The sequence below is a fragment of the Pseudonaja textilis genome, chromosome Z (assembly GCF_049901715.1).
Source record: "Pseudonaja textilis isolate UNSWEBS1 chromosome Z, rPseTex1.2, whole genome shotgun sequence".
NCBI classification, from domain to species: domain Eukaryota; kingdom Metazoa; phylum Chordata; class Lepidosauria; order Squamata; family Elapidae; genus Pseudonaja; species Pseudonaja textilis.
This window is the reverse complement of record NC_142008.1, coordinates 128,682,785-128,705,352: the sequence shown is the minus strand read 5'-3', so window position 1 is coordinate 128,705,352 and position 22,568 is coordinate 128,682,785. Positions and strand designations below refer to the sequence as shown.

The following is a 22,568-nucleotide window of genomic DNA, read 5'->3' as shown; positions in this document are numbered from 1 at the left end:
TGACAGCGAGAACAATCAACCAATGGAACAGAAGTTGCCCTTGGAAGTTGTGGGAGCGCCATCACTTGAGACTTTCTTTTTTTTTTATAAAAGTTTTTATTGTTTTTTAACATACAAACAAACAGACAAAACATAAAAACATCAGCTCCCCCATATTTATATACAAACAGTGAGTCGGTTGGTTCATCAGTTTTGTGCGTTCACTTCATAGTCACAATTACAATTACCTTATATAATAACTCTTATTGTCAATACAAACTTATAAATCATCATATCATTATTATTTAAAAAAAAAGAAATTTGACTACACTTTTATTTGATCATGCCTTTGTGAGATAACTATGTTTTAAGTGATTTATTCTAAAACAAATCATATAATCGTGCCAGTTCTATCCTAAAATAAAAGAAAAAAAAAGGAAAAAGAAAACCATTATATAAGTATAATATCCAATACCAAGAATGAGAAAAGAAAAATAAATTCAATATTATTCCTTATTATCTAGCATTTCAAATATTCTATTTTTGTATTTCATCATTCAGCCATTGATAGAAAAGATCCCAAATTGTATAAAATTGTTTATCTTCTTGCTCTCTGATTTCAAAAGTCAATCTACTCATCTCAGCACATTCCAATATTTTCTTTATAACTTCTTCCTGTAATGGAATTTTCTCATTTTTCCAATTCTTTGCAAATACAATCCTAGCCGCAGTCAATACATTTACAATCAAATATTTCAACTCTTTACTATAAGCATCTGGTAAGATTCCCAATAAAAAACTCCGGTTTCAAGTCTATGTGCTTCTTTGTCATTTTTTCCAGCCACGTGTGGATTTTAGTCCAATATTTTCTAGCATCCTCACAAGTCCACCACATATGGTAGTATGTACCAGGTTTCTGATGACATTTCCAGCATTTTTCGGATTTGTTCTTGAACATTCTTGCTATCCTTGTCGGAGGAAAATGCCACCTGTAAAACATCTTATACAAATTTTCTTTATAGGCTGTAGACATTGTCATTTTATAATTTTGCAACCATAAATTCTGCCATTTCTCTAAATCAATCCCATATCCAAAATTCCTCCCCAAGCAATCATCGTTTCCTTAACTTGTTCTTCCTCCAGCTTAATTTCCAATAAGTAACCATATAATTTTTTAATCACCTTTCATCAGTACCCATCAAAATCTTATCTAAATCAGTTTGTTTATCATAAAATCCTCTGTTTTGGAATCCTCATGATACTTTGCATGTATTTGCAAATATGAAAACCAATTCATCTGTATACCTTGTTCCTCTAATTTTTGTATCGATTTAAGTTCACCCTTTTCATCTAGTAATTCCCCATAGCTAACTGTTTGTTCCTTTTTATAAATTATAGGGTAAGAAAACGCTTCTATCGTCGATAACCAAACTGGAATTTTCAAATAACATTGTTTTTTTGTCTTCTCCCAATTTAACCACAGAGACTCCCGTATATAATGTCTTCTAAAGTACCCCTGTGTTTTGGTTCCCTTATACCATAAAAATGCATGCCAACCCAACAACAAATCATAACCCATCTGGACCTGGTGCCTTTCCATTATTTTGTTTCTTAAGTGCTTGACTTAACTCCATCATTGTTATATTGCTTTCTAACATTTCTTCAATCTCTTTAGGTATCTTAGGTAGATTTGCATTCTGCAGGTATTGTTTAACTTTCTCCTCATCAATATCTTCTTTCTTATACAAATGTTTGTAAAAATCATAAATAATTTCTTTTTTCTCTTTGCTGCCATGACAAGTTTTACCTTGGTCATCTATTAACTGCAATATTTTCCTCGACTCTTTCTCCTTTCTCAACTTATATGCTAGCCATCTACCTGGCTTATTTGCATCTTCAAAATAATTCTGTTTAGCATTCCTAATTTTCTGTGCCAGTTCCTCTTTCTCTATTAAATCCATTTTATGTTTAGTTATATCCAGTTTCAATTTGACATCTTTTTTCTGTGGTATTTTCTGCAGTTCTTTTTCGAGTCTTTTATATTCATCCTCCAAGGCTTTGAAAGCTTGCCTTTTCCTAATATTCTTTTTTCTTGTATAGTCTATTATCAAGCCTCTAGCATAAGCCTTCACTGTATCCCAAACATTCTGTATTGAAGTGTCTTCTTTTCTATTCTCTTTAAAAAAAAAAGCCAATTCTTTCTCCATCCATTGTATAAATTCTTTCTCCTTTAAAATAGTGTTGTTTAATGTCCATCTCGATCTTTTTTTTTGTCCCTTCCATTTAATTGTCAATGGATTATGATCCGCCCAAGTACTTGTTTCAATATTTACTTCTTGAATACTAGATATTAAGTCTGTTGAGATCCAAATCATGTCAAGTCTGGACCATGATAAATGTCTATTTGAATAGAACGTATATTGCTTAAGTTTAATATTTCTTTCTCTCGATATATCTTTTAAAGTTAATTCATCTGTCATTTTAAAAAAAGATTTAGGAAGAGTTTTTCTATTATGCTTTGCTGCTGTTGCAATATAATCAAGTTTATTGTCCACAATTCCATTGAAGTCTCCCATCATAATTATATTAGCATAGTCCAGTCCAGCCATCTTGGCATGTAATTTTTTATAGAATTCTTCCTGTTTATCATTCGGAGCATAAATTGCAATCAAAAGTATCTTTCTATTATTGTCCATTATTTCCACCATTAATATTCTCCCATCTTCATCTGTATAAATCATTTTTGCTGGGATAGCCTCTTTAATATATAGGACCACCCCTCTTTTCTTACATTGAGTCAAAGAGGTAAACAATTTCCCTAATTTTGGTTATAATAACAATTGTTCATGTTGCTTTTTAATATGTACTTCTTGTAGACAAATTATATCAAACTTTAATTTCTTTAATTTATGGAAAATCTTCCTTCTCTTAGCAGCTGAATTCAGTCCATTTATATTCATTGTAATCAATTTTTTCTCTTCCATGATTATATTTTATATTTAGATTTAACCACTCTCGTGGGTCTTGGTTCACGCTGATCTTTAATATCCACTTGTCCACCTACTGCACCTTCTTCTTTTCCAATCTCCATTTGTTCCTCTTGGGATTCAGTTAGTGGAACCTCCTTTTCTGCCTCTCCTTCTCTCCCTCCAAAAACTTCTGCATAGAACAGTTCTGCTTTCTCAATTGAATCAATTCTATGTCTCTGTTCCTGCCACGTAAACATCAATCCTTCTGGGATCAGCCATCTGTAAGTCACCTCCTTTTTCAATAACATTTTGGTCAGGAATCGATATTTTCTTCTCATCTCTCTCACTCTTCTAGGTATTTGTTTTAAAACCAAAATTTCTTTACCTTTATATTTCAATATCTTCTCTCTTGCCACTTGTAATATTTGTGTCTTCATGGATTTTTTAGTAAATCTAATATGGACTTCTCTGGGCAGATTATTTCTCATCGCATATCTTGTAAAAACTCGATATATCTCATCTTTTCCATCCATCATCTTCTCTTCTGTTATCTCCAACGCATCCGCCAAGATTCCTACCATTATCGCAGCCAAGTCTTGTCCTTTTTCTTCTTCTGTATTTTGAAATCTGAGATAGAATTCTGATCTATCCAACTCCCACTTCAACATCCCACTTTTTTCTTGTTCAATCACTGTTAGTCTATTATCAATATTACCAATCTTCTCCTCTCTTCGTTTACCCCCTTCTTCGACTTTTTGAAGCCTCTCCTCATATTTTGCCATCATCTGTTGAATACTTTCCACTTTTTCCTCCGTCCTCCCTGTTCTTTGTTCAATGGTATCTATTTTTATCTTAAGATCTTGAATTCCTTGCATAATCATCTGAAAAGATACTCTTTCTTGTTCTTTTTCTTTATCTTGCTTTAACATTGTCTGAATTGAACGCTGTCCAGATGGTGGGGAGGCAGAAGTAGACATAGAGGCACCCGAAGGTATAAGTTTCTTACTCATTTTAAATGGTTCCAGCTCTTCAAGTTCTTTCAAATTTTAATCCAAAAAGAGTAGCCAATTATAATCCAAAATGAAAAGGCCAATAATAAAAAAGAATCAATAATGAGGGAAAAAGAAAAAAAACATGAAAAAGAAAAAGGAAAAGAGCAAAAAAAGAGAAAAAAAGAAAAAATTCTTCAAATTCTTCCTGACCTTAATCCAATTAAAAAAAATAATAATCCACAAAAGAGAGTAAAAATAAGAATAAAAACCCAGTAATAATAATGATAAACAAGGCCAAAGCCAAAAAGAAGGGAAAGAGAAAAAGAGAGAAAAAACAAAACAAAAAGCAAGAAGAGTAAAATTCTTCAAATTCCACACCTTAATCCAGCCAAAAAAAAATCTCAATTAAAAAAGAAAAAAGAAATAATCCATTGATATACATTAAAAAGAAAAGCAGAATCCAAATAAAAAGGAGAAAAAATAAAATAAAATAGATCAAAATAGAATAAAAATAAAAAAAAAATTCAGAGGCTTCCCTTTGGAAATAAATCAAACTTAAAAATAAAAACCTTGATACTGGTGGAGGGGTGGCGGAACTAAAAAAAAAAAGAATTAGAAAAAGAAAGTAAGCAGCAATACACTGCACTCTATTTAATTGTCCAAGGCTCTAATTATGACTCCTTCTCTTTCCCACAAGCTTCAAAGCTAAGCCATAAATATCCAGAAAGACACCTGTAATAATATTCTACAAAGCGCTTTCCTCTATCTTATCAAAAGATGTCCTTGAGAAGGAGTGCTTCGTCTTTTTCCAGTTCAAGTAAAATGTTTCCAAGCCTCTAGTTGGCAGTGTTACAAAGTTTCTTAGTTCTCACTTTCCCCCTCCTCTCTGAACAGCATAAAAAAGAAAAAGAAAAGCCGGCAAGGAATACACAAACATATAAAAGCAAAAAGAATAAACAAAAATAAACAAAGGGAGCCTCTAGCCTAAAAATGAAAAATCCAAAGGAAGAATAAAACATATAAATATAAAAAGGAACAGTCCAGTTATCCAGTAAATAGCAATGAAGTCCGAAAGCAAAGAAAAAAAAAGCAAATAAATTCTCTCTTTGACGTCTCCCTTAAAAAAAAACGCCACTTAGTCAGTTTTGTCAAAAAAAAAATCACACAGATTTCTTCTGATAATCAGAGTGAACTTTCAAGACTCAAAAAAATTAAATAAAAAAAAAGTTTCTCACCCAACCGACAGACTCTCTCTCAGACCCGTTCTTTCTGGAGCCGCCCCGACTTCAGCAGCATGGAGGCTGCCTCTCCGCCGCCAGCAAGAAGAGCTTCACCAGGGTCTTCCAGGGATTTTGCGATATCCCCGGAGTCCTCAGGGTACGCTCTTCACGATAGCTGTCCCTACGGGACAGCATAGGTCCGTTTGGACCGCCGATAACGGAGATATCGGCTGCAATCGAGGAACTCGATTGCAGACCGTATCGTCACGGCGCAAGCTCCTCCCAACTCCCTCACTTGAGACTTTCAAGAGGAGATTGGACTGCCCTTTGTCAGAAATGGTGTAGGGTCTCCCACTTGGATGGGGGGGTTGGACTTGATTACCTACAGGGTCCCTTCCAACTGATTATCTGTTATCTGTTATATTCTCTCATCACCTTGGATGGGGCAATTCATATTTCATTTATTGCCTACTCCCCTCCCCAAGAACTCAAAGTGTCATCTATTAATCATGCATCCTCCTTCAGTGATACTTTTACCACACTGTGACCGTCTCATCACAGGACAACTTGCTATGGCTTGCTTGCTGCAGGACAATTCTCTGCAGGACAAAATATCAAAGAAATGGTGGAATAGAATTGGTAAATAATGCAAAAGGAGGGACAAAATGAAATGTGGATGGCAAAAATTAAAATACTTTTTTTTTAAAAATTAGATTGAACTGTTAAATTGTCCCATGGTGAGTTGCCTTCAGTGTGTTGGTCATGCTGAATGGTCCCATTCTGTCCTGGGAAGTGGGCTGAGACCTAGTAATGGGGGTAAATCAATCCAGGGAATTATAAGTGTGGATGTGAATCTGTGATGCTAGTCCACACCTGAACTCGATCTTTAAACCTTGTTACTTCCTTGCTTGTTTTCTCTCTTTTTTTCCAGGAGCAAACTGGATTGTGATGCTAAACAATGGAGGTAAAGAGTTATAAGGCCCTTCCTTCAGTTTTGACTTCCAATTAATAGATTTCATGCCCAGTCTTAGGTACACATTCATGCATAACCACAGCGGGCATTGTACCCAAAAGGTACGCTTGGGTTGGGCTGATTGATTTCTAACCTTAATGGGGTGACTTTTTCAATGCCATTTAGACTCTTTGCTGATGTGCTCAACGACGTGGCCATCTTCATGGAGATCGTGGCGCCCGCTTTCCCAGGATGCTTCACGCTCATTGTCTGCGCTAGTGGCTTTTTCAAGGTAAAAAAGCGAGAGTGCAAGAAGGGCAGATGGCCATTCAGGTAGTCCTCGACTTAAGATCACAATCGAGCCCAAAATTTATGTTGCTAAGCGATACATCTGATAAGTAAGTTTTGCCTCATTTTATGATTTTTCTTGTCATAGTTGTTAAGTGAATCATCACATTGTTAATTTAATAGCAAGGATGTTAAGTGAATCTGGTTTTCCCATTGACTTGACTTGTCACATGGCCCAAGGACACTGTACCCCACATAAATACGAACCAGCTGCCAAGCATCCGAATTTTCATCACTTGACCTGTTCAGAGTATTGCAGCATGTATTCAGTGCCAGAAAAGTAAACGTAGATGACTGAGGCTGCGTTTAACTTCTTTTTTTTTAAACAAGTTTTATTAATTTTCAAAGACAATACACAAACACACAAAACATAAAAACATAAAACATCTTTTCTGAAAGCTGCTTGATCCAGGGTTACATCTCTTCGTACAGACACAAATTCAAATTCATGTTCATTTTACATACCATTCCATATCTTATTACCATTTTCCGTTTTCTATATAGCTTCTCGCCTCTTTTAACTTTCTTAATTTTATTTTATTTATTTCATCTCAGTTCAAATCATATTGCTTATTATTCTTTGTCTGTTTTTCCAGCTATCTATTTCTCTTTAAACAAAACTTCTCCTGTACACTGATTGGAGTGTGACGCCTTTAACTCTTTCCCCTAAATTTATAATACTTAATATAATACATGACTTCCATTGGGATTCGGTTTAGTACATTCTAAAATTACACATTATATTTTATAAAAACAAAAAATTTTATAAGTATATAATATAATTAAAACAACTATCAATGCCAATACAAATCTAGTCATTAATATTAATATTCATTTATATCTTAAACATTTTACACGTTACTTTTCAGTTGAATATCATACTTTTATGGGAACACTTATACTTTCCATAGTTATTTCCCCCCCACATCACATATTTTAAATCATTGTATCATTAAAATGTTCCCATTTCCTCCTACTTCAATTCTCTCATTTATTTCATTGCCTTCTTTTTATTTACAAAAATTTCACTAAGTTACACTAAATATTTTATCCCATTTTTTGATCACATGTTTCTAATTTTCTAACATTATTTCTAAGTACAAATATAAGAATATAATCTTATGTACCTTTGCAGAATCCCTTTTTCAGTTAACTTTACCCATTATCTCTAAATGAATCTTGTTTCTTTACATCTTGCTCCCCACCATTAAGGCTTCTCATCCCTTCCTTCCAACCTTGCTTGTTCTTCTCCCTGCCCTTTTTACCCCCTTGTCTCTCCACCCCCTTTTCTTCTTCTGCTTTCCCTCTTTCTGTTGTTTTCTAACATTATATCCACTTTTCACCTTATTTTTCTCTTTTTTGGTTGTTTTTTCAAGTCTTAAAGTCCCCTTTTTCTTTTCCTCTTTCTCCCTTTCTTCCCCAAATAAAGTTACATTCATCAAAGATGGCTTCTTCTTTATCCCAATCATCTTCTTGCGCAGTCAGTTTCTCATAAGTGCAAATCGCCATTTCTAAAAATCAAAAAAGAGTGCCAGGAGAGTCTTTTCTTTCTTGTTCTTCTTCTTTGTATTTTTGTATTCAATTTTCAATTCATCCACAAGTGATGCCATTGTAGAAAGAAAAAGTTTTCCAAAACAACCACCCAAGTGTTTTTAGTCAAAGATAATTCCCAAAAGTCCCCAAGTCACCAAACAAATAAGCTGTTTCTTTTAGCACTTTCTTCTTTCTTCACTTTCTCTTTCTGGGGTTACTGTTTAGTTACAAAGTTTCAGTTAAAATATATCTTTTAGAAGTCTTGTTAGTATTTAATAGTTCTTTAAGATTCTAGGCAATCTCTTCCTTACTTCCAAATCCTGCTCCAATTCTTTTCCTCTCCCTTCCCACTTACAGCAAAAAATTTTTTTAAAAATATTCAGAAATCCTTATCCCTTTAGCATTTAATTACCTATTAGTGCCAATGCAGGTTTTTCCTATTTCTCTTGCATTTCTATTTGCTGTCACGTTAGGGAGGAGAGTGAAAAAAAAAAAGAAAAACTTTCCCTTTTAACTTCCATTTGCCGCTTGTAAATCTCTGGAAATGATGTATCTTTCGCAAATTTTAAGTTCCAGGGTACTTTTGTTGTTACTTTGTCCCAGTCAGCAAAAAAAACCTTTCACTTCTTCTCAACTCCTTCTGCACTTTCTTTTTCCGGCTGAGCGCTTCTAAGTGGCGGCCATTTCTGACTGCTGCTCAGCTGCCTTCGGAAAAGGGGGTGTAGCCGGCTAGAGAAGAGAGGTGCGATATCTCTCGACCCTGCCAGATCCCCCCTATCTTCACCACCTTCTACAGAGGTGGGTAGCTCTGAAGCCGGGTGGCTCAGGGCACTCCGGCAGCGAGCGCAGGCAGAAACTGCGCACAGTCACGGATTCCTGCCTGCCCCGAAGCGCTGCAGACTGGAGCTCCTCGGCTGCATTTAACTTCTTTATAAACAATGAAGTAAACTTTACAATACCAGTTGTAGATTTCTCCAAAACGGAGCAAACTCAGACAGAAGCAGACATGTTACAGGTTCAGAGCAGAACAGCAACTCAGGAGCTCAGAAACAGAGCTTCACTTTAGTTCAGCAGGCAAGCGAGCAAGCAAGTTAGTTTCTCTTTCACTTTAGAGCTGAGTATAGAACAGAGATAAACCATACCCAGATTCTTTCTAAGTTTCAGCTCTCAATTCAGCTCTCATTGGCTGACCTTGTTACTAAGCTCTATTCCAGTTCATGAATATACTCTGACATGAGCAAGGGAATGCTGCAGTGATTGTAAGTGTGAAAAAGTCACACAAGTCAACTTTTTCAGTGCTGTTGTAACTTAGTCACCTAATGAACTATTGTAAGTTGAGGACTACCTGTTAAAGTGGAGTGAAAGCAACAGACTGAGGTCTCTACAATGGAGAGACCAAACCTGATGGGATGGTTGTGGAGACAGTGACCGTTTCAACCACATTTATCTTCTGCTCTGTTCTCTTTTATCTTCTCTTGATGTCAGTGCATTGTGGGTGTAGCTGGTGGGGCCACCCGTGCAGCTCTCACCATGCACCAGGCCCGCCGCGACAACATGGCCGATGTATCAGCCAAAGATGGAAGCCAGGTGAGATGAGGGATCAAAGAAGCAACACCCGGCCCAAGGCTTGGCCAAGTGGAGATCATAAAGGACCTCTAGTCTAAACCGACTTTCTTCTAACCTTCTCCCATCTTTCTCCCATTGTTTAGGAGACCCTAGTGAACTTAGCTGGCCTACTCTTCAGTCTTTTCCTGATCCCTCTTGTAGTGGACAATCTCCTGTGAGTTAAATACTGTTTTTGCATTCTCTCTCTCTCTCTCCCTCCCTCCCTCCCTCCCTCCCTCCCTCCATATATATGGAGTATTGGGAAAAATAAAATTAGGAACAAGAAATCTTCTTCTCAGTTCTCCTTCTCGTTCCTTCAGCCTCACCTATGTCCTCTATGCTCTCTTCACCATCCTCCATCTCTACGCCAACTATCAAGCAGTGCGGGCAGTTTGCATGGAGACCGTTAACCGTGCCCGGCTCCATCTGGTCTTGCAGCATTACTTGAAGTGGGGAGAAGTTCCTGGTCCTGCTGTCATCAATCCTCAGGAGCCCCTTCTGCTAGGTATCTGAAGTCTCATGATCCCAGGCATCCTGTGGTACCATGCCCAATGTTTGTGTTGATAATATAAAGTACAGTGGCCATTAGTGAGGGACTGCTTTAAAAAAAATGGTTATAGACAGTGGTGGTATTCAGCCAGTTCGCACCGCATTGGGCGAACCGGTAGCAAGAATTTGGCATGGGTGGCTGAACCGGTAGTAAGTTCTGGCTGGCCACGCCCCCCATCCGGTCGCCCTCCCACCTGATGCTCGCTCATCCCACCTACCTGCCTGACATTCGCCTAAGGTATTTCTTTTTTTCCCCTCCCGACAATCAGCTGTAGATAAGATCAGCTGTGCCTCCATTTTTTGCCTTCCAGAGCCGCCGAGGAGCCTTAGGAGAGTAAAAACACCCCCCCCACAGAGGCTTTTCTGAGGCTAGGAAGCTCCCAAAACGGACCTTGGAGGGGTGTTCTGTGCCCCTCCCATGCTCTGTTCCTTTTCTTCCTGAGCCTTAGAGGAGCCTTACGGAAGCAAAAACGCCCCCCCTCCCCCCCGGCTCTTCTGAGGCTAGGAAGGTCCAAAAACAGGTGGTGGCTGCAAAAAAAAAAAAGCCATGCCCACCCAGTCACATGGCCACGCCCACCAAGCCACGCCCACAGAACCGGTAGTAAATGTTTTTGAATCCCACCATTGGTTATAGATATCTGGGTGTGTTGTTTTCCAGTTCTTCTCCTAGGAGTGCACGAAGTATTCTGAGGAAGGGAGGTTTACCTCAGTCTGATTTTAGTAAGAAAGGATAGCTTTGTTCAAGTTCTCATTTGCCAATAGGCCAATCTAACAATTCAGATGAGAATCGTGGATGGGAATTTATTAATTATCCTGGAATAGGATAATTAATAAATTAGGACCAGCAGTTCTGAGCTGTAGGAATCACTAGACGGCAGCAAAGCTGCCATTCAGATCCATTTCAATAGGAATGGGCAGCAAATAAATTTAATTAATAAATAAAATGTAAGGGTTTCGTGCCACCCTGCTACCATCTAGTGGTCATCAAACATTCTGCAGCCATGGTTGATAAATCCAAGGTTTTAAAAGTTCTACTTTTTGATGGAAACCATGAAAATTCTGTAAAAGGTTTTCTGTGCACTTGTGAGTAGCTATTTCGGTAGTGATGGAATTCATGCTCTACCACTTAGGCAAGACTTCCACCAAATGATTGGTCAGGATTATTTGAATCAAGGGTGGTGACTGATACAAATTTTTCAACGTAGGATTTCGTCAGCAGCTCAAAATAACTCTTGGGGCTCCTCTTCATGCAGTGACCTCCAGGTGAGTTTCCTCCCTTATTCTGAGGAAGCTGAATGCATGGCTTAGCCTTTTAAAGTTGAATTTTATCACTGATTTGAGCTGTGAACAAATACAGCAAACTGAACATATTTTACGGGAATTTAAAAATGCTAAGAAACCTCTGTACTCTTAACTGGCCCTGAAAATGCAAACTTTTTTTTTTCTCAGTGCTAAAAACATTCTTTGAGAGACTCAACAAGAGGGTCTCTTCTCAACCTTAAAACATCCTTCTTTAACTTTTGTTATTCCTATTTTCCCCACCCCCACCCCCATCCCCATCAGTGTTGCTGACTTCCAGAAAGCTCTTGAAGGCAATGCTTCAAATTACTTAATTTTCTTCAACCGACCAGCAGGTGGGTATGTGATCATAGTGTAGGAAGTTGTGAAGTTAACCGACCACAAATTCTTATTGATTGACTGTTTGGCACGGAGGGACAGGTATCGGGTGGCAGAGAGTCCTGAGCTGGGATAAGGGAGATCTGAGATGATAGACTCCTTGGGAAGTTTGCTCGACTTTCAGCCAATCTTTATTTTATTTTATTTTATTTTATTTTATTTTTATTTTATTTTATTTTATTTTATTTTATTTTATTTTATTATTTTATTATTTTATTTTATTTTATTTTATTTTATTTTATTTTATTATTTTATTTTATTTTATTTTATTTTATTTTATTTATTTGTTTGTCAAGCATGTATGAGAAAACAAGTATAAGTATGAATATAACATATAAGCATATAAGTATAAATAGGTATAAATATCTATATATCATAAACAAGTACGAATAAATGGATAATGGGGACAATAGGACAGGGATGGTAGGTACGCTGGTGCTCTTATGCACTCCCCCTTACAGTCCTCTTAGGAATGGAGTGAGGTCCACAGTAGACAGTTTAAGGTTAAAGTTTTGGGGGTTTGAGGATGTAACAACAGAGTCAGGTAGTGAGTTCCAGGCATTGACCACTCTGTTGCTGAAGTCGTATTTTCTGCAGTCGAGTTTGGGGAGGTTTACTTTGAGTTTGTATCTGTTGTTTGCCTATGTATTATTGCGGTTGAAGCTGAAGTAGTTGTTGACAGGTAGGACGTTGTAGTAGACAATTTTGTGTACTAAGCTTAGGTCAGATTGTAGGCGGGGTAGTTCTAGGTTGTCCAGGTCCAAAATTTCGAGCCTGGTATCATAAGGTATTCTATTGCAAAAGGAGTGGAGTATTCTTCTCGTGAAATTCCTCTGGACTCGCTCAATTGTGTTAATGTCCGATATACATTATGGGTTCCAGGGGAACGAGCTGTATTCGAGAATTGGTCTGGCGAAGGTTTTGTATGCCCTAGTTAACAATTCAATGTTACCGGAGAAGAAGCTTCGCAAAATTAGATTAACAACCCTTAATGCCTTTTTGGCAATGCTGTTACAGTTAACTCTAGGACTTAGATCGTTCAAAATTTCTTAGTCCGAGCAACCTCATGGAATGGTTGAGTGAAAACCTTTGAGTTCACCTTTGTTATGATATTTAAATTTAGTAGCTGGAGCAGCGAGCCAGAAAACACACAATTGTGGCTGGTTGGTAGCAGGCGATTGGCTCCTGCTAGAGGCAGTCTGCACTACGATTGGTCGCCATGGGTGTGGAGGGGGAGGTTCCCATTTTTCCCGCCTTTTTCTTCCCATGGGCTCTGTGATTTACCTCAGGATGTTCCTGTTTGCCTGACTATCTAGTTTGCTTCAAATAAAGATGTAAATATATATATATATGTACAAGTTTGTGGCAGCGTCTCTGAGTTCACCTGCTCAGGAGTGCACCTGCTGCGCAATTCCCTGCCAACCTTGGCTTTCTAGAAGAAGGTGAGATACCGGTTGTAGTAATAGTTCATTTGTTGCAATAGTTCATTTAGCAACCGTTTGGAGTTGCAGCGGCACTGAAAAAAGTTAATTATGGCAATTTTTCACAGTTGTGACCATTGCAGCGTCCCCACGGTCATGTGATTTACATTCAGATGCTTGACAACTACTCACAGTTATTACGGTTGCAGCATCCTGGGGTCGTGTGATCTCATTTCACGACTTTCTGAAAAGCAAAGTCAGTGAGGAAATCAGATTCACTTAACAGCCATAACTTAGTAATTCTAGTGATTCACTTAACAAATGTGGCAGGAAAAGTCCCAAAATGGAGCTAAACTCACTTAAAAAATTTCTCACTTAGCAACTTAAATTCTGTGCTCCATTGTGGTCATAAATGGAGGACTGCCTGTACAGGTAGTCCTGAACTTAGTTACGATCACAATTGAGCCCAAATATTTTGTTGTTAAACAAGACAGTTGTTAAGTGAGTTTTGCCCCATTTTATCATCTTTCTTGCCTCCGTTGTTAAGTGAATCACTGCAGTTGTTAAGTTAGTAACACAGTTGTTAAGTGAATCTGGCTTCCCCGTTATCTTTGCTTGTCAGAAGGTCACAAAACGGGATCACATGGCTCCGGGATGCTGCAACTGTTATAGATATGAACCAGTTGCCAGCCAAATTTTGATCATGTGACTGGGGTTGCTGCAATGCTGTAAGTATGAAAAATGGTCATAAGTCACATTTTTCAGTGATGTAACTTTGAAAGATCACTGAACCAATGGTTGTAAGTCAGGGACTACCTGTATCTACAGAAATTCCTCAGCCACCAGTGGTGTATTAACCATTAAGCAGACTAAGCACGTGCTTAGGGCACCAGGCCCAAAGTGGGCACCCTAAAGTTGAGAATATGGCTTCATTTGTACAGTATGTACAAAGTGGGGAGGGCACCAAGATTTGTCAGAGCTTAGGGCACTAGTGAGGCTTAATCCCCCACTGTCAACCATACTATTTGGGAATTGAAGTTCCAACACAAATGAAGAGAGATCATATGCTCTTTGTATGCTTAACTAACTTTATTTGCTGATTTTATATCATTTCTATTGACATATGGATGAATTATGATTATATTGTGATCTTTGGAATTATTGGCATCACTGTTTATTTTGGAATGTAAACTACAGATAGTCCTCGACTTACAACAGTTTGTTTAGATTTAGGAATGATTTTCACATTTACAATGTTTGCAGCATCTCCATGATCATATGATCAAAATTTAGATGCATGGGCAACTGACTCTTATTTATGATGGTTGCAGTGTCCTGAGGTTATATAATCACTTTTTGTGACCTTATGGCAAGCAATGAGGAAGCCAGATTCACATAATGGCCATGTTATTTTTTTTAACATCTGCAGTGACTCACTTAACAAGCACGGCAAGAAAGATTGTAAAATGGGGCAAAACACACTTAACAACAATCTCGTTTGACAATTGGAATATTGGGTTTAATTGTGGTCGTAAGTCAAGGACTACCCACATAGTGAAGAATATAGGGTATCCTTCAGAATTCAACAATGTTTTGACCATTATCTAAGATGAGTTGTCCATGAACTGTCCAATTCAGATGGACTTTGATCCAGAGTAATATTGATCTGGGTTTAAAGTATTCAAAAGAGAGAGCCCATCCAGATACTTCCTATGCCTGTCTGCATATTGACTCCTGTTCTTTGCTGTAGGGTTGATCTCTATCCTGCTCCATCGGCAAGCAGTCAGTGTGGATGTGATTAAAGCTTACACCCACGGCCTTCTTCTGGAGGTCTTGCTGTATCAAGATATGGAAACCTGTGCCTTGGAAAGAAGGTCCCTCCTGAATCTGCAACATCAGTTATGTAAAGGTGATGACCTGGGAAGTGAATGTGGAGGAAGAAACAAATTGTGATGGGGGAGGGAGGGAGGGGAGCAATCTAGAGCAGTGGCCCCCAACCTTTTTTGTGCCACGGCCCGGTACCAGCATCACAAAATGATCCGCAGCCCGGTACCGGCATCAGCACGCATGACAAGGCAAGGCGGGCCGAGCGACTGGCCAGCCAGCCATCCCCTGCTTCTCCCTGCCACCTTCAACTCCTCCTTTGTACCTTTGTCGATGGGCTTCGCTTCGGGACAGCTTCGGGACGGTCGCTCGGCTCGCCTTGCCTTGGGTGCTGAAAGAATCCTTGCGCCTTAGTTTCGTTTGAAGCCCTCCCCCCTTCGATGAAACTAAGGCACGAGGATTCCTTCAGGACCCAAACGTTGCTTTCCAACCGGAAAAGCTCAACTGGAAGCACTTTCTCGTCAAACAAGATGGCGGCGCCCAGCAAACCGGCGGCCCGGTAGGAAATGTTCCACAGACTGGGACTGGTCTGCAGCCCTGTGGTTGGGGACCCCTGATCTAGAGGACTCGTCGTAACTTGGTGAGACTAGAAATTCACATGGCAGGTTCCTTTTCTGGCATGTCTCATTAGAAGGAATTGAGAAGGACATGTCTTTGTGGTCTGATTGTCTATTAGGATGGGTAGCCCTTTTATTCCAGCACATTACACATAGTCCTCGACATACGACTGTAATGGAGCCTAGAGTTTTCTGCAGTGCTGTGTAATAGAATAATAGAATAGAATAATTTTAGTTACTGTACACTAATCAGCATACATTAAAATGAAATTTTGTTACATACAGCTCTCAAAGGGTCACCGTCGCTCATATACATTACATAAATATGATAATAAATGAATACTAAATTATGCACATACCCACACATGTTATATGACACAGAAAAACAACAGTTTAGTAGGCTAGATCAAATGGTTAACTGTGTTAGAGAATCAGAACATGTCGCTTTATTGCTCAGCCATGTGGTATGATTTCAGAAGCAGCTGCCATGTTCCCAGCTATTAGAATTTCTTGTGGCTGTTGGGAACATGGTGACCACTTCCTGAATCGCGCCACAGGGCACACGATGAAGCCATCTGTTCCAGCATTGCAGAAAGCACCAGAGCTCTTCAAAAGATAAGTGAGGAGATGAAGCGTGTTTGGCCTGATGAGGAGGGAATCAGGCCTAAGTCCTGCTTAGTGACGGAGGAGAAGGCCTGCAGGGATGGGGGGAATGGGGGAAGACAGGCAGAGGTTCTGCAATGTCCCTGTGATTGGTTGTAAAGGTGAATGATTACAGGGGTGATAGAGTGGCCATTACTTTGGGATTGGCTCAACAGAAGCTTTTGGGGGATTTATTTAGTCTAGCACATTATAGGTAGTCCTCAACAAACAACCATAATGGAGCCTGGGACTTTTCTGGGCGGGGGGAGGTCTGCTGTAACTTTGAATGGCCGTTAAACAACCACCACCTGTATCTAATGGTAGATGCACAGTATGGCCCACTGTAGGTTATCCTCATATTTCCCTACAGTCTTCTGCTAGTGAGGTGTTTCACCTGCCTTCCTCAGATCTAATCAGTTGAGAAGAGGCAAATGAAACCAGGATGTTTGCACCACCTTCCTCAGGTCAGTTATATTCCCTGCAACCAACACAACCTTTTCAAGGAAGGTGGGGCCTATGGAAGAACTGAAGAGATTTGGAGGTGGAGGTGACCATCTACATCAGGCTACCCCAGAAGCTTTGGGGCAGGTAGAAAAGGGAGGTTGGTCATCATAGGTAAGGTGGATGATTGGAACAGATAGTCCTCGACTTACAGCCATCCATTTAGGTTTGAACTTACAATGGCACTGAAAAAAGTGACATATGACTGTTTTTCACACAACCGTTGCAACATTCCCATGGTCACATAATCAAAATTTGGATGCTTGGCAATTGACTCATATTTATGATGATGGCAGTGTCCTGGGATCATGGGATCATTTTTTGAGACCTTCTGACAAGCAAAGTCAATGGGGAAGCCAAATTCATTTAACAACTATGGTGACAACTGTAGCAAGAAAGGTCGTAAAGTGAGGCAAAACTCACTTAACCACTGTCTCGCTTAGCAATACAAATGTTGGGCTAAATTGTGGTCATAAGTTGAGGACTAGCCTATAAATCTGCTTATGTTCTCATTCTCTTTCCTGCAGCGTTTGGCAACCCAACGTGTACCTTATATGTGGATTAATTTCCTTTGCATTTATACTTCCAGGGACTCAAGGAGAATAACTTTGCTTCTCTTTCATTTACAGAGGGTTCTCCCTCCTCTTTCTCTCCTTTGTGCCTGGTATAAATCTGCTGTGCAGGCTCTTCCTCATGTCCTGTCTTCCTTTTTCTGCTTTTCAGAATCCAGTAAAGAGGATCCCAGGATACATTCCGAAATGCATCAGTTCTTAGACAGGATATTTCCAAAATTCCTGGCAGGTGTGTGGTGAAGGTTTAGAAATTAAGTTTTAGCTTAAATCCTGGATTCAGCAGCAAGAAAACTCGAATCTGACTTTTCAAAAGATTCTGTCCGTGAAGCTTATCTACACCTTTAAAACCTTTTTGGATGTTAAGTTGTACAATTCAGTTGGGCTTGGCATTGTATTGATGGCCAGTGACCACACATAGGGGAGGGAAGGGGGCTGAGGGTCTCAAGAGGATAAGGTCATATTCATGTGGATGGAACCATGATTGGTGGGAATTTGGGGGGGCGGGGCATTTGCTCTTTAATTGTGATAATGCCTGTTTTGTAGCTCTAATGCTGTGATGGCGAACCTTTTCAGTACTGAGTGCCCAAAGCATGTGTGCGTGCACGTACTCAAATGCAACATGGTGCATGTGCCCCTCCACATTTGTGCATGCTCCCATGCATGTGCCCTACCCCTGCGCATGCATGACAGACCCAAAGATCAGCTGACCGGTGGGAGGTGCACACACATGCGCAGTGGAGCCGAGCTGGGGTGACGGCGCGCATGCCCACAGAGAGGGCTCTGTGTGCCACTTGGGGCATGCATGCCATAGGTTCGCCACCAGGGCTCTAATGTGTCTTCCACCTCAAAATAGCAGGAAACGATGCCATCAGCTTTTAGCAGGTGATCAGAATAGCCTCCAGGAGCCACAAAAAGTATCTTACATAACCTCTGAGGTCACACTGCCACCCCTACCCTCTTCTGCTGACCTAAAGGGAAAGATTTAGATCATTTTTTTCTCAGCCGTGGCCACTTGAAGTTGTGTGGACTTCAACCTCCCTACTTCCCCAGCCATCACAGAATTCTGGGAGTTAAAATCCACAAGACTTCAAGTGGTCAAGGTTGAGAAACACTGATTAATGCAGCCCTAAAGAACATCAGAAGATTCTAGAGTCCTTTGAAGATGTGACATCATCCTTATTCAAAGCTTTTCCCAGCACTCTGGGAGTGCTTCTGAGTGTCAGTCACAGCTTTGCCCAGTTTTTTTCTTTTCATTATACCAGATACAAACAGTCCTCACTTACTCACTCTTTGTTTAATGACTGCTTAAAGTGATGACGGTGCTGAACACGGAGACTTATGATGGGTCCTTGAAGTTGCAGGCATCATTGCATCCTGGGTTCATGCAAATGTCATTTGCAACCTGCGCTGCTGGCTTCTGGCAAAGTCATAGGAGAAGGCGGCAAACCACAAGTCACAGCGTGACATTGTACTTAACCAGCCTGTGGTGATTCAATTAATGACCACAGCCAGAAACTATAAACTCCCATTGTACCTGGAATGCATACATAATTTTTCAATTTACAGTCTAATTGCTTAGCCACAGAGTTGTTGGTCCTATTGCAGTGGGTAAGTTAGGACTACTGTAGTTCTGAATTTCTACTGTTGTTTTATACTTATATCCCTTGTACCTTGACCAGAAAAGTAGACGCCAAGGTTAGAGTGCAATGTTCATAGATACACTCAATCCTTTCTGTTCACCTTGGGTTCTCCTGTGCTTCCAAGGACTGTCAGCTGCCGGATGGGTAACCGATCGGAACCTCCTGGGCCCTGAGGAGTGGCGGCTGGAATGGCTCGGCACTGAGAAGAAGATCCTCTGATTCTGATTCTGGGAGAATTTTTATGCCAATAACCTGATTTATTCAATCCTAGAAAAGGGGGGATCCTGGTTTCCTTGGGGTTGTCTTTTAAAAAGGCAACTGTTGATTTGGATTTGCCTTGCCTCACTTTACCTCTCTTTAATTGTAAAATAATGATGAGGTGCACAACATAAGATCTAACTTCTTTCCAATTAAATTTTTTTAAATGTGATGAAGTGTTTACGTATTTTGCCTTTGGGAATAAAACTAATATATATTTTCAGAGCAGTACTGCGAAATGTAATAGATGGGTGCTTAATGGTACAGGTAATCCTCATTTAGTGACCACAATTGGGAAGGACAACCTGGTCATTAATTGAAGTGGCTGTTAAATGAATTGCAGTTGTGTGTATGGTCTTACTTCAGCTTTCCTTTGCTTTACAGACCTGCAAAGGTTATAAATGCGAGGTTCAGTTGCAAAGTTATTTTTGCATCACTATATCATAACTGTGAATGGTCATTGTCTGAGGCAGTCGCTACACGAAGACTACCAGGGTATGCCTTGTTCAGTATGGGGTATTCCTCTCTTTGCTTACATAGATTTTTAACTCACAGATTTGATTTTTTACCTTAAAGAGAAATATGTCAATTTTCTTTTACATCTGTTCCCTTGTCTTCTCCCGTGCAGTATACACAGATGCTATGACTAGTTTGTCCCCCCGCCCCGGGTCTTCTGAATGTAGGGTTTATTTTCTTGTTTTTGTCTCTCGTTTCCAAAGATCTGGAAGGGATGGAATGGAATACAAAGCATTGTGGAAGAAGAGAATAAGTGGGTGCCCCTTCTCATGGCAGTGAGGAATAAAAGGGCACCTGGTGACTTACATGTATTGAAATCCTGGAATAAATTCAGCAGTTCTTTGTGGAGGAGGAGAACACGAGAGGGGCATAAGGTTGGGGAGCATAAATATTTGTGAAGGACACTGAGGCAAACACACCATGATAAGCATGTAATCTGGAGAATTATATATAATCATAATTTGAGGTAGTTTAAATCGGGAGTCCCCAACTCCTAGTCCGTGGACTGGTACTGGGCTGTGGCATGCCGAAACTGTGCACTAAAGTGAAGCCCCATCCGCAGGATGGAGGCAGCATGCGAAGCCACACCTCTCTGATCCATGGAAAACCTGTCTCCACTGGAACTGTCCTAATGCCCAAATGGGCCCACTGGTTTAGGTGACCAGTTGTGAAATTACAACAAGTAAGAAAATGTTTGTAGGAGAAGTAATAGCAAAGCCTGAGGAATCAGCTTAGAGTCATTACGTAGCCACAAACTGATTGAATCTAACTCCTCTTGAATTCCATTGACCCTTATCTAGAACCAAAATAGCGCTATTTTGTTAGTTGACTAGATTCCCATGCCTAGGCACAAGTAATAAATCAGTTTAATTGGAACTTAGCATGTGGCTTTGGTGTTTCCTGCCTGACATGGTTTCTAAGACTCTGAAAATTGAACAATCCAAATCATCTGGACACTTAAGAAGAATAAATTTCCCTCTAACTCCCAACTGTCAACAGTTTTGAGTGGCTTTTCTTTTTCATGACTTGAAATGGTCTTCCAAAGAGTTAGTTGAGATGAGTTTTGATGAATGTTGACTTGGATGACATAGTTGTATCTTCAGTGTTTTGGATAATGGCAAATGGTCCAGATGACTGTTCGACAGTCCCTCCTGGTGCCATCTTTTTGCTCTTGTTGTTCTCTGGGCTTGATGGGTTGATGGGATGTAGCTGTAATAAGGTTGGTGAGCAACATATTCTATTGAGCTGTTGAGGATCCTCAGGCATAGAAGGCCCACATGAAGATGGCCAGGGCCATCATGATCACAGCATTAATGTTGACTACTTGCTTCCAGAGCGTGTGCTCTGTGATGCCTGCCAGATGCTGGAGATCCTTGTCCTTCTCTTCTGGGTTCAGTTCTGGTTCCTTTGAGCTGCCAGAATTCATCCCACAAAACCAGGCTAGGCCTTGGCATAGTCGGCCACAGGAGGTCATTGTTTTGGGATCTGCATGGAGAGGGAAGAGGCATCTGTGGTTAGGGTTCTCTCAAAACATTACAGTGATTGTGAAATTATGACAAGGGCTAACTCAAAAGGAAAGTCAAACATACACTCAGGAAATTTGATGATTTGGGGACACACTAGAATTGTCCAGATGTGTGTTACCATATAAGTAAGAACTAATGGGGGTGTATAGTGTTTAAGAGGCTGGACTGGCCCTGGGGAGACCCAGATTCAAGTCCATCCTGACTAGATGATTTTGGACCAGTTACGCTCTCTTACTCAGCCTACCACAAAGGAAAAAGGAATCTGTTTTATTTATTTAATTTTTATCCTGCCTTTATTACTTTATAAGTAATAAGGATACTTTAAAAAGCGATAAAAATATTTTATAAGTAACTCAATACTCCTCCCTCCTTTCTTCCCCTCGCCCAACAACAACCCTATGAGGTGGGTTGGGCTGAGAAAGAGTGATCGATCCAAAGTTACACAGCCAGCTTTCATGTCTACGGCTGAACTAGGACTCCCAGTCTCCTGGTGATTGGCCAGAGTCACCCAGCTGGCTTTCTTGCCCAGGGCAGAACTAGAATACACCGTCTCCTGGTTTCTAGGCCAGCACTTTAACCACTACACCAAACTGGCTCTCCTTTGAGCTCCAGGATGAAGGAAAGCTATAAATCAAATAAATAGATGGCACAGCATCCCCTCACCGTCCACTTCTAGGACCAGCTCTGGTCTTCCATTCCCGGTGGCTGCGTTCTCTGCTTGCCGCTGCTGCCGCCGTTGTGCTTCCTCCTCCTCCTCCTCTTCTGTATCCAGATTGATCCGTGTCTCTTTACTGTGCCTGAGGCTGAATACCAGGCGATGTAGCTAGGTTGGCAGAATGTACGTTTTAAGATGCATGAACGGTGAAACAGAATGACTGGGTGAGGAAGGGGATTCTGGGAAACGTTGCCCAACGACAACAAACTGGAAAACGTTAGCTTGGCTTTATAAAGGAGAAATGGGTGCGTTCAGTTGTCAGGTAATCGGTTTCTGAGTGAGGGAGGCGAGTGATTCCAGGTCTATTCCCTGGAATCTCCCCGATGTCACCACCCCTGATTTTCTTTGGAATCCCTGCCAGGGCCTAGGAAGACAACTTCTAAATAATTCAATTGCCATGCAAGAGGTTTATGGACCAGCTTAGGGCCTTGAAAGAATTAGAAAACCAGGCCCAATTAGAACATGAGAAGTGGGTGGCTGGGAAGAGAGGGCAGGTGGACTGTTGAGGATTA

The 22,568-nt window shown here is 40.1% G+C and overlaps 2 protein-coding genes across 3 annotated transcripts in view; one reads left to right on the top strand and one right to left on the bottom strand.

The window, feature by feature from the left end:
• RUSF1 (RUS family member 1) overlaps positions 1-19,471 on the top strand; it is a 31,436-nt gene extending 11,965 nt beyond the window's left edge. For both annotated transcript variants that reach the window (XM_026711812.2, XM_026711811.2), the window contains exons 6-15: positions 6,092-6,124; positions 6,299-6,404; positions 9,479-9,580; positions 9,703-9,773; positions 9,919-10,103; positions 11,353-11,410; positions 11,711-11,781; positions 14,996-15,154; positions 17,553-17,630; positions 19,166-19,471. In XM_026711812.2, the coding sequence (XP_026567597.1) occupies positions 6,092-6,124; positions 6,299-6,404; positions 9,479-9,580; positions 9,703-9,773; positions 9,919-10,103; positions 11,353-11,410; positions 11,711-11,781; positions 14,996-15,154; positions 17,553-17,630; positions 19,166-19,260 (958 nt within the window). In that variant the 3' untranslated portion in view covers positions 19,261-19,471. The remainder of the gene's footprint in view (positions 1-6,091; positions 6,125-6,298; positions 6,405-9,478; positions 9,581-9,702; positions 9,774-9,918; positions 10,104-11,352; positions 11,411-11,710; positions 11,782-14,995; positions 15,155-17,552; positions 17,631-19,165) is intronic.
• Positions 19,472-20,670: 1,199 nt separating this feature from the next.
• The window catches only part of SLC5A2 (solute carrier family 5 member 2), a 28,711-nt gene continuing 26,813 nt past the window's right edge, over positions 20,671-22,568 (bottom strand). Inside the window, exons 13-14 of the mRNA XM_026711807.2 lie at positions 22,005-22,164; positions 20,671-21,300 (exon numbers count right to left, since the gene is read on the bottom strand). Coding sequence (XP_026567592.2) covers positions 21,074-21,300; positions 22,005-22,164 — 387 coding nt within the window. The 3' untranslated portion in view covers positions 20,671-21,073. The remainder of the gene's footprint in view (positions 21,301-22,004; positions 22,165-22,568) is intronic.